Source organism: Microtus ochrogaster, unplaced genomic scaffold (assembly GCF_000317375.1).
Source record: "Microtus ochrogaster isolate Prairie Vole_2 unplaced genomic scaffold, MicOch1.0 UNK15, whole genome shotgun sequence".
Classification (NCBI taxonomy): Eukaryota; Metazoa; Chordata; class Mammalia; order Rodentia; family Cricetidae; genus Microtus; species Microtus ochrogaster.
Genome location: NW_004949113.1, coordinates 2,163,859 through 2,176,527, shown reverse-complemented (window position 1 = coordinate 2,176,527; position 12,669 = coordinate 2,163,859). Strand labels below are relative to the sequence as shown.

The window sequence follows — 12,669 nt, the reverse complement described above, 5'->3', positions numbered from 1 at the left end:
TAGGAGATGGACCAGTAGAGGAGATGAATGGATAGGAGATGGATGGGTAGGAGATGGATGGGTAGGAGATGGATGGGTAGGAGATGGACCAGTAGAGGAGATGGATGGATAGGAGATGGATGGGTAGAAAGACAGGGAAATTATGGTGACAGGAGGGAAGGAGCCTGTCATCCAGCGAGAATTCCAGCACAGTTAACATCTGGAGGACAGCAAGATGGCCCAGCAAGTAGAGGTGCTTGCTGCCAAGCCTGGAAACCTTACTTCGATCCCTGAATCTCACATGGTGTTAGAAAAGAACCAAATCCTATAAGCTGTCCTTTGACCTCTATGGGTGTACTATGGTACACAATTCTCCCCCCCCCATAAGTATACAATAATTGTACCCCAGGCTACTATTCATTTCTTATGTAGCCATTTTATATTAAAGTAGCAATGACATAAGGCCTAAAGTCTGAATGTATATGACCTTGGGTAGAGCCTCACTCCTTTTCACAGACATTGACTAAGAATTCTAACAAAACTGTGGATGTTACAGACATCCCACCTTCCAGGATCCCTGTGATACAGACTTTTTCCTTATCAATTTCAATCCTCCAAAGTGTCCCTTTGGAATCACCCAGTGATAAAACAACAACTTCAAACTCCATCAAGATTCCACATCTAGCTACTGAAAAAACACTAGCTACAAATCTCACTTGAGGAGGCCTTGCCCACTTTTAGGAATAATCTTCCTTTCTTCTGAGAGCCCACTCTGCTTCTCTTCTAGTTCTCATGCTCAATAGAATCTCCAATTCTGCTTCATAAATGGGCTATTCCTGAATTTGACCTGAGTTAAAGTCACTAAAACTGTAGATCTCGTCAGGCTGCCAAGGATAACAGTGGGGAGGTGTGACTCCCAAACCCGGATTCCCCCAAACGCAGACAGATCACTTAAGCACATGTTCAGTCATTAAGTAAGCATAAATGAACAAAGCAAACCCATTAGTGGTCACATAGGACAAACAGCACAGAATACAGAGAATAAAGGGGAGACTCAGGAAAGATAGAAGCAGCACCACAAACACAGACATCAGCACCAGCACATGTGTAAGAAGAGGATCCCCTGCGATGGTTGAATATATTAGTCAAATTGTTCGTTTTCTTTATTTAAAATGCAGGTCCAGGCCACTGCTGAGACTCTGTCTCAATGAAACCAAACTGGAAAAGCCCTGAAAAGCCGTAAGAAAGACCAAGCATGAAAAGTCAGAGATGCCACAAATGATCAGGTTCAAGAACCAAGAGGGGGAAGCCATTAGAGAACTTATGAGTGTAAAATGATAAGGAATGTTCTGGAGAAGTGCACACTAAACAGTTGAGGCTTGAGAGTGGAAGAGAAATGTGAACGCCCGCAACTCTAACACAAAAGGCACAAGAGGCTCAGTGAACAGGAGTTGGGATGAGGATAATGGACCTTCACTTATATTTGGAAGTTTGCACTCTGAATATGAGTCATAAGCTGTGACTTAATATTGGTACTGGTCAGAAAAAAAGAGACATGGCTGATGAATTTTTAAAAATTTTATTTTATGTTTAAGCATTTTTGCTTGCATGTGTGCCACCATGTGTATGAAGCAGCTGTGAAGACCTGCTGCCATGAAGACATGGCGCTGGTGTCACAGAAACCATGAGTCACCATGCAGGTGCTAGGAAGAGGGCCTGGTCCTCTGCAAGAGCAACAAGTGGTCTTTACCACTGAGCCACCTCTCTAGCCACAAATTTCAGGCTATTAATTTTCATGTGTATAAAATTTAGCAAGATAGTATCTCTACAATTAAATAAAAACCTTTGAAGACTTTAAGATGTCAAGGTAAGCCAGATGTATTAAATTCCTGAAGAAATGTGAACAAATGGCATAGTGGCAGAGGCAAAGGGCAGCACTGCTCACTGGATACTGAGGACTAAAGAGCACCGTTGCACTTAAATTCCAAGAGTTCTCACTCTTAAGGGGCTATCGTATAATTTTGCCTTTGGGATTAGAACAGACAAAATGTGATAATGCTGACTCTTATTAGGGAACCTTCTATTTGCTGATTGGCCTATTTCAAAAGCTCAAAAAAATGCTAAAATGTTTTATTATCTATGTATGTAAGCTACAAAAACCTTGTAATTAAGATGACTAATGTATGATATTCTTTTACAAAGAGGACTAAGGCGTAATTTATTAAAGCCACAGTTGTGTTTAATGTTCCTAAACTGCTTATGCAAACAATATTTTTGCATAAATAGGTGTTAAGATAAACAACTTGTTTCCTACAGGGACTTTGAAATTAGCACATAATTAAGCATAGGATGTGTGTGTGATCAGTCTCAAATAAAACCTCAGCAACAGATCTTTTAAAAGTCAACTTGGTAGATAACTTCCAAAAGTGTTTTCATGGTAGATGCTAGAGGAAGCAACTATGTCCCATATGACTATAAAAGACGCTTGAAGCTTGCATGCCAATTTCTGTAGTTTTTGTTCCACACACCCATCCTCTTCCTGGTCTCCCTTCTATTCCGTCACTGTAAACCACAGCTATAACTGAATATGTTGAGTCCTCTGAGTTCTGGCAGACAAGCACTTGAACTAAGAGTTTGTCTTCAGGGCTTCCCATACAGTGCTATTAATTTATTACCATGGCACATAGAAGTAAAATTTCAAATAATGACTTATCGATTGACTCAAAGAAGATGTGATAATTCATTTGAAATAAATTTCGAAAGAATATAATAAAATGAGTGACTCTAGTTAATAAACCATTCATTTGGGATAAACGGTTTGTGGCATAAATTCCCAATCCTACCCCGGCTATTCAAGAACTTTGCTCATTCAGTTCCCAAGGAGTAAATTTATTCAGTTCCAAATGATCAAATTTTTACATCTACACTGAGTCTTTTGCATTAGTTTATCCTCTAAATACAATTCCCCCATCAGAAGACTCTCCACTGGAGTTCTGCAGTTCTTCCATGTGTGTCAGTAGGGAACGTTGAGGTCAGGCTTAGGGTCTCAAGGAAGCTGAACAAGCACTGACCATCACTGAGCGATACCCTCTACTATCATATTTCTGTGGTCCTTTTCAGAAATACTGTTGCTTCTCCTTTTTCCTCCTCCCCACAAAGACATTGATCCTACTGAAATCCTTCCCAGAAATGTCAAGGATGACCTCAGTGATGTACAATTTTGATTTATATCTGTATTCCTCAAATAATTGCAAGTCGTGCCCCCCCCCCTTCACTCTAAAAGTATTCTCATATGAGATGAGTCCCCCACTATGGCTATCCATTAAGAAAAATGGCGCTAAAATAATGGTAAAATTCCCACCCCTATCGTTGATCTTGTGATACAGCAGAGTTATTCCCGCATTTTAAATTACTTGCTTCCATTCGCTTACAGTTTGTTCTGTTTCACTAACTTTTTGCCTTTAACATCGTTTGCTAGATACTCATTATTTCTCTTACTGATGTGATGAGGACTCAGCCCTCTTCCTTATGCTTCAGATACATATAGTTCCATGATTTAAATATCCTGTGTAATTGACAACAGAATTCCCATTGCCAGTCAAGCCATCTCCCCTAGACTTCTGATGAGGCTCTGAAGCCCTTTCCTTCAAAGTTTCAAAGCTATCCCGAGTTTAGTATTTGCAAAGATGACCTCCCAACTGCTACACGTTCATAAATTAAAAGTACTGACTTTCTGTTATTATGTCTTAAATAAAGTACCTGCTGCTAAAACGTGAATCTGTCGCATGAGAAGTCAGAAAAAAAACTAAAACAAATAATGCACTGATCCTTTTTAAGGTTTTAGAAGAATGAGAACCAAGCCAACCCTAAAAGCAGTAGACAGGGAGAAATAATTAAGAGCAGGTCAGAAATGAATGAAATAGAAACAAACAAAAAATACCGAGAATCAATGAAATGAAGAGCTGGTTACTTGAAAAGATTAATGAATTTGTAATCAAATTAGCCACTGGTGGGGGTGGGGGTGAAGACCCAAATCAGTAAAATAAAAGATAAGATGGAGATATTACTAAAGGTAACACTGAGATTTTAAAAATGACATAACTTAAAAATTTGTATTTTGCTAAACTAGAGAAAACAAAAGCAAATGGAGGTTTTGATATCTACGACAATCAAAATTAGCAAAGATGAAATAATTTTAAAATCTATAACCAACAACAAAACTGAAGTAATAAAGTGTGTCATTCCTCCCCACAAGGAAAAGAAAAAACCCACCCAGAAGTAGACAGATTCACTGTACCAGACTGTCAAAGGAGAACTAACACAAACACTATATAATTATTTCACAAAATAGAAAAGGCAGTCATGACTCCAAGCAATGTTTTATAAAGCTAATATTAAAACAAAAGGCAGACATAATGAAAAGAAAATTACAGACAGATTTCCCTGCTGAACATTGATACAAAAACTCTCAATAAAATATTTGGAAACCAAATTCAAAATCATATCAAAATAATCATTCATTATTACTAAGTAGACGTCATTTCACAACACAGGCTTGGTTCAACGTAAGTCAATAAATAAATGTAACTCAACATATAAATGGATTGATTTAAAGACAGAAATTACATAATTAACTCAATAGACACAGAAAAGGTCATTTACAAAATTCAAAACTCCTTCATGATTAAAAAAAAAGTTGGAAGGGTAGAGGTGGAGGAGGGATACTGCAACCTAATAAAGGCTGTGTACAACAAACCTATAGTTAACAGCACAATACATGGAGAAAACTCAAGGCATTCCCACTAAGATGAGGAATAACGTAAAAATGTCCAGTCTCCAGTCTATCCAGCATAGTGCTTGAGGACTGAGCTAGAGCAACAACGCAAGAGAAGGGGGACTAGGAGATGCAAACAGAAAAGAAGTCAGACTTTCCACATTTGCATAACATAATCCTATATAAAACATTAAAAGTGCTACTAGCCGGGCGGTGGTGGCGCACGCCTTTAATCCCAGCACTCGGGAGGCAGAGGCAGGAGGATCTCTGTGAGTTCGAGACCAGCCTGGTCTACAGAGCTAGTTCCAGGACAGGCTCCAAAGCCACAGAGAAACCCTGTCTCGAAAAACAAAAAAAAAAAAAGTGCTACTAAAAAATCTTAGAACTGGTAAGTACTTTCATCAAAGTGATAAGTTGTAAGTTAACACAAAAAGAAATCAGTAACGTGATCAATGATAAACATACTGAAAAAGAAATCAACAATCCATTCATGATAGCCTATAACTAAGTGAACAAACCCAGCCAATGATCTGAACAATCTCTACAATGAAAACCTTTAAGACACTGATGAAAGAAATTGACGAAGACACTGAGAAATGTTAAGAACACCTATGATCATGAATTAAAAGAATTAACATTGCAATAATTACAATCACACCAAAAGCAACCTGTATATTCAATACAATCCCAATCAAGTTGCGAGACTTTGTCAAAGAGTATTTATAAAAAGAAATATGTGAAAAAAAATACCGAGACAATTTTTAACAGTGATTTTATTTTCATTGTGATTAAAACTTTCTGAAAGTTACGTGCTTCTGAGTATTCTCTGAAGTTCCGCCACCTACATTATACTATGCTTGCTTGTAAACTGCAAGTGTCATCAGTAGAGAAATGGATGAACTGCACCAGACTCAGAAAGACGAACACCAAATAATTTCTCTCATATGTTGTGAAGGCTGGTTTTATGTCAGATTGATACACAAGCTAGAGTTATATAAAAGGAGAACTCTTAATGGAGAAAATGCCTCCTTAAAATCAAGCTGTAAGGCATTTTCTTAATTAGCTATTGATGGTGGAGCGTCCAGTCCATCGTGGGTGGAGTCATCCCTGGACAGGTGGCAGGCTGAGCAAACCATATGAAACAAGCCAGTAAGCATCACCATGGCGTCTGCATCAGCCCCTGCCTCCAGGTTCTTGCCTTGTTTGAATTCCTTTCCTGACTTCCTTTGATGATGAACTATGAAAGTGTAAGTTAAATAAACGCCTTCCCCACTTAGTTTTTGGTCATGGCCTTTTTTACATGGTAACTAAGACATATGTGGAAACTAGTTGTGTGTGTGTGTGTGTGCGCGCATGTGCGTGTGTGCATGCATATGTACACATGACACATAAAACTAACAGATGGGCTATGGAAAGGGAGGAAGTCGAAAGGAAGAGAGAGAAGACATACAGACTAATAGGAAGAACAAAAGAGGAAGCCGGGAGGACATGGGTCGAGGCAATATGCGGGAGATACAACAATATCTACCTATTGTATGAGTGCATATAAATGTTATATTGGAACTTATTTCATACACTAAAAAATTAACACAAAAGGAATTTTGGTAAAAAGATAATTTAGATTTAATCCAAAATCTAGTATCTACTATCTAAAATTTAAAAGTGCTTTTTTTGTGTGTGGTTTCTTGAGACAGGGTTTCTCTATGTAGTCTCAGCTGTCCTGGAACTCACTCTGTAGACAAAGCTGGCCTCAGAGTCACAGAGATCCACCTGCCTCTGCCTTCCAAGTGCTGGAATTAAAGACATGCACCACCACAGCCTCGCTAAAAAGTTTATTTTTAATCAAATTAAAAGTAAATTGTTAAGAAAGGGAAAAATCAGATATCCTCTACATGAAATTCAGTAACAGAACATGTGGGCGATCATACCTCGTCTGTGTTATAGATTATCTGGAGCCCTGAAGAAATCATCTCCACCAGATAGAGGAGAAACAGTGACACTGCGTTTATCTGAAAACAAACAGCAACAGTTAGAAGTTAAAGGGAGAATGAAAATATTATGATATGAAATTAATATATATGCTGTAATTTTTGCCAATAGTGCCAGATACAAATAATTTCTTCCCTATCACTAAATAAAGATATGAACCCAGTATAGAACAAGAAAACCGGCATTTTATGTGATGTGCTAAAATTCCAAATTCACTGTGCTGGTTATCACATGGCGGGATCTGAGAAGGCTGTGAGAATTCTTAGCATGGCTTCTGTAACATTTGTTTCCTTCAATTTCCAAATTCTGAGTCTAAAGATCTTATTTTTGGAACAATTTTGCCCCAGAGGAACAAATATGATGCCATCCATCTGTAATGAAAAAGCTACTGAAAAACAAGACATCGCCTCCATCGAGACACAATTAACAACGAAGAGTGCGTCTTGAAAATATCTCATTCTAAACAGAAGTGAAGGAGTGTGTTACCTGTACTCACTGGTATGCTTTATAATTTAAAGCCACTTAGGAAAGGGTGTTAAGAACACATGAAACTATTAGTGTATTAAATGCATGCATTGTTTGATCTAAACAAATCAATGCTTCCTAATTTAACTCGTAATAGAACATATGAACATCCCATATAAAAAAGGAAAATGAAGTCTCCAATATGGACACATCTTGAGTGATAATTAATTTTCAATGTCAACTTGACTAGACACAAGGACTCCCGAGTAGCTAGTAAAACACTGTCTCTGGATGTGGAACAAAAAGGCAGAGGAAGGTTGCTTTCTTTGCCAGAGCCAGGAAATTCTTCTTATGGCTTCACTGGTAAACTCTAGGTTCTCAAGTTTTGGGGTTCTAATCCCAGATTTTGGTCCTTTAGCCTCTAGATGAGAACCACACTTTCGGACGTGGAATGAGCTTCACCACTTGAATCCTCAGCATTCCTTGTAGCTAGGCTGTTTTAGGACTTAGTGTCAATAATCAAGCGAGCAAACACATGTGATGGAAACACCTGAAATTCTACCATTTGGAAGGATAAGTTCAGCTACGCAGTGAGCTGTAGCTACTGTGAATAACAGTGAGACCTTATTTCTCCAAAGAGATGAATAAAAATTTATATGAGCCATTTTCACAAATACTACCTATGTACACACAAGTCTGAACATACTGATCTCAAGGAGATACAAGTCTATCCTTCCTTCCCTCCCTCCCTCTTGGCTCCTTAACTCGGGAATGCATTTGGTAATATATCTTGAATCAAAGAAACAAAAGTCTCTCCAACATCTTATCTTATATGATTGCATTTATATTTGAAATATGGGGTCCAGAAAGATGGCTCAGCAGTTAAGAGCACTGGTTGTTCTTCCAGAGGTCAGGGTTCAATTCCCAGCAATCACACAGTGGCTCACAACCACCTGTAATGAGATCTGGTGCCCTCTTATGGCCTGCGGGCATACATGCAGGCAGAATACTGTATGTCTAACAAATAAATAAATCTTTGAAAAAAATAACTTTGGTATATAATGTATACGCAGTCTATAGAGGCATAAAGTGGACTACAGGTTGCTTAAGGCACTTCAGGAAAAATGGAGAGTAGCTGATTTTGCTTAAAGTTCTAAATTTGAATGTGGTAATTTGTTGGTGACTGGGTGACCACCAGACCCTGAATTTCCTGTAAACAACCTGTTTTCCTCGGCTCTGAGCAGCCTGCAGCTGATCTGAGCAAGAGACCCTGATGGCAGGGGAGTGGGTTCTGGTGAGTCTGCAGCTGAAAGATCCCAAGAGCTGGGGCGTGGCCAGAGCCCTGTATAAGCTACCCCTGAGCACAACAAAGTGGGCATTCTTGGCATTCTTGCTTCAAGGTTGTCCCCGTGGCCCCCTCTGTCTGTCCGTGTTTTTGTGTTTTTAAATTTTTACCCTAGTTCCCATAGCGTATAGGAAGTAGAGCGCGGAGAGCAGAACAGAGCCAGTATAGTTTTACAGTAACTGTCTTACAACTTAGAATATACTAAAACCACAAAATGGTACAACTCAAATAGATAAACCATTATCTATTTATAAACAAATTATATCTCAATAAAATTTTAGTTAAACAAATAAAATTTAAGCAAAAGTACGTCAGGGTACTGCAAAACTGAGTTAAAAAGTGTAGGTAGGTGACCTGCAGTCTGTATTTATATAAAAGATTGCCATTCCCTATCTGTGTGGCTGGTTTGCATTTCCCGACATTTCCTAATTTTCACTAAGTTACATCAGGAAGTTGGGGCAGAAAATTACTGGTGCCTTTCAAAGCCTTGGACAAAGTAGCCCTGTGTCACTAAGACCCTGCTGCTGGGCTTTATAGAACCCACGCCAATTTTGGAGGTCTTCATAGCTCCTGGAACCCTGGAAGCCAAGTTTGTCAAGGTACAAGCGTGCCCTACAGGAAGACAGAGTATCTAGGTTTGGAACATTCTTCTTAAGCACATGCCAGAGTAGTGTTTTCCCTGCAGGAAAGCTCATCCAAAAATCTTCTATCACTGCGAATGGCCTGCCAGGAATGATTTCAGAGAAACTCCAGTCCTATGGGCAGAGTTACAGGAACATGTAGAAGCAGCAAAGAATTCTGTGCTTGCGTGTTTAGGGTATATATGTGAGTAACTCGGAAACTAAAGCAGGATTCTGCTCAATGCCTACAATGTAAGAGGCACCACGTTCAAATTCTGGATTACAAAATAAAGCATGCGGAGCTGACTTCCGGCTACCTGAGAGGCTGAAGCAGGGAGGACCATTGATCCCAGGAGATTAGCACCAGCCAGTGCACTAAAAAAGATCCCATCTCTTAAAATAACAGCAAAATAAAATAACAAAAAAGAAAGAAAATAAACAGATTGAAGCATATGTTGAAAACAGAAGGGCCAATGGACCTTAACTAATATTAAATCCTAAAACAAAACTTTTTTACAACCAACTGGGCTGTTGAGAAAGATAACTATAGTTCTCTATAATGACCAGCATTGAGAAAGGGGATGCTCCCATGCAGAAGGAAGAAATCTGATCCCTCACTCATCATGTGCACAGCTAGACCCAAAGAGAATAATGAGTTAAATGGGAGGCAAAGAATTATAAAATTGATGAAAGGAAACACAGGGGAAAAGCTCTGGGGGCAGGTGTGGTACCTGACTCCAAAGCACAAGCAGCAGTCAACAGAGTCAAGAGAAACTGCAGAACGAGAGAATCTGTAAACTATTCACTACATAAGGGACTAATTTCTAGGATATATACAGAATTCAATGCAGCAACAACAAAATAATACAATTAAACAATGACTTAAATAGGCATTATCCAAAAGAGAACATAAAATTGAGCAAAAAGTATAAGCAAGAATGGAGAGGATAAATCAAAGTGATAATTAGATACCATCTTTTCCCAGTCAGATTGACCATTATCAAAAAGAGGGGAGATGAGTGTGAAGTGAGGGGACTCTCAATAGGGCAGCTGTCACAGAACATCCCACAGGGCTCCTAAAACACCCTACAGCTACCATGACCAACAGTCCTAATCTTACGTGCACATGAAAAGGACAGAAGCCAACACATCAAAGTGACATGTAAGCTTATAAGCTCACTATAGCAGCATTCACAACTGTCAACACAACTTCAGCTGTTGATGGATGGGCAAAGAAAAAGTAGGACATGCACTCAATTCAGTGTTCAGCCATGGGAAAGAATGAAATTCTGCCATTTGTACCAACATAAGTGGACTAGAGGACATACATGAAGCAAGTCAGAGACACAATGACGATGAATGCATCTTCTCATACATGCATGCTAACTAGGCAATCTCAAAGCAGAGACTGCATTAGCATTTACCACAGTCCTGGGAAAGGTGTGGAAATGTGGGTAAAGAGAGGATTGTTAACTGGCACATGGGTATAATTGAACAGAAAGAATAACACTAAATGTTCTTAACATAGCATACTGTTGACAAAAATTGAGTATTTGAAAATAACTATTAGGACTTTGAATGTCTGCCACACCAAGGAATTCTAAATTTCTTAGATAATAGACATGCCAATTTGATGGAGAATATTATTTAAAGTGTGTGACTTTTGTTTATGCCGTATTTGGGTAATTCTGTGAAGCTGTGATTCTTTGCCTGTCTAAAACACCTCATGGTTCAATAAAGAACGAAACGGCCAATAGCAAGGCAGGGCTGTGAGGCAGTGAGTATAAACAGAAGGAGAAACGAGGGAGCTGAGGAGCAAGAGAAAAAGGAGACAGGGTCATTAGAGGCCAGCCACCCAGCCAGCCATAAAGTAAGAGTTGAAAGTATACAAAACTAAGAAAAGGAAAAAACCCAGAGGTAAAAGGTAGTTGGGAAAAATTTAAGAGAAGTTTTCAAGAAACAAGCCAAGCTAAGGCCAGGCATTCATAAAAAAAAGAATAAGTCTCCATGAGTGATTTATTTGGGAGCTGGGTGTTGGTGGACCACCCAGAGAGCAAAAGAGTAAAACCTTACACTATACCAATTATCTTAATCAGATCATTGTATCCATTTATTGAAATTACATACAGTATCTCATGAATATACAGAGTGCTTATCAACTAAAAAATAATTTTTATTATGCATATTCCACTAAAGAATGAAAATGGTAAATATGAACAGCAACAATAACCAAAACCTCTTTTGAGAGGACTGCTCTTTTTTGATGTAAGCGCTTTGAGACTTTAAAGGCTTCTTATAAATTTAGTAAAATCCTAAGAATTTAAACTTTACTATATTTTAGCTCTTTCCCTATGTGCATGCCAACATACCATAGTACATGAGTGGAGGTCAAAGGTCAGATTTCCAGAGTTGGTTCTATCCTTCCCAGGTCATCAGGTAGGGTGGCAGGTACCTTTACGTACTGAGCCATCTCACTAACGAAAAGTTTATTTGTTTAAAAGAAAGTTAAGACTACACACTTCTATTTTGATTTTGCTAATCTAGAGGCAAGTTTTTGGAAAATATATTTAACTGCATTATCATTAAAAACAAACAAGTTTCTGCTATATATAAATGGGTACAGCATTTTCTGTGTTTGGAGACAACATACAAAAGTTTGGTATTCTTCCAAATTTATAAATATGCTTTTATTTCTGAAGGTAGGTTCCATCTTCTAAGTAGAAATAATAATATAATCCACTCAACTGATTCATTAATTTAATAAGACATTTACAACAGGGGAGAAATTATAGAAAAGAGAAACTCCAACTAGAGAGATAGCTCAGCTGGTAAAGTGTTTGCCATGTATGAGAATATCATAATCTCCAGAACCCACGCCGGGTGTGCTGGCACCGCTGGTAATCCCAATGCTGGAAAAGCAAAAAAAGACAGATCCCAGGGCTCAGTAGCAAGCCTTATCAGTGAGCACTGGAACAATGACAGACACTATCTCAAGTTGGATCTGCTCAAGTAACTAACTATACTGCAGGTTGTCGCTGGCTCTCTATGTACTCATCTACTATATTTAGATGTATGTGCACGCGCACCTGTAAATGTATGAGCACAGACAAGGGCAACTATACACAAGAAAAACTCCTTTGGAAAGCAGTGTGGCAGTTTCTCAGGAAATTCGGGATCAACCTACCCCTGGACCCAGCAATACCACTCTTGGGAATATACCCAAGACATGCCCTATCATACAACAAAAGTATATGCTCAACTATGTTCATAGCTGCATTGTTTGTAATAGCCAGAACCTGGAAACAACCTAGATGTCCTTCAATGGAAGAATGGATGAAGAAAGTATGCAATGTATACATATTAGAGTACTACTCAGCAGTAAAAAACAAGGACTTCTTGAACTTTGCATGCAAATGGATGGAAACAGAAAACACTATCCTGAGTGAGGTAAGCCAGACCCAAAAAGAGGAACATGGGATGTACTCACTCATATTTGG

General features: G+C 38.7%; 1 protein-coding gene across 4 annotated transcripts in view; it reads right to left on the bottom strand.

The window, feature by feature from the left end:
- Positions 1-12,669, bottom strand: part of Phkb (phosphorylase kinase regulatory subunit beta) — a 199,180-nt gene that overhangs the window by 122,898 nt on the left and 63,613 nt on the right. For all 4 annotated transcript variants that reach the window (XM_005367021.1, XM_005367020.1, XM_013353722.2 and 1 more), the window contains one exon: positions 6,682-6,762. In XM_005367021.1, the coding sequence (XP_005367078.1) occupies positions 6,682-6,762 (81 nt within the window). The remainder of the gene's footprint in view (positions 1-6,681; positions 6,763-12,669) is intronic.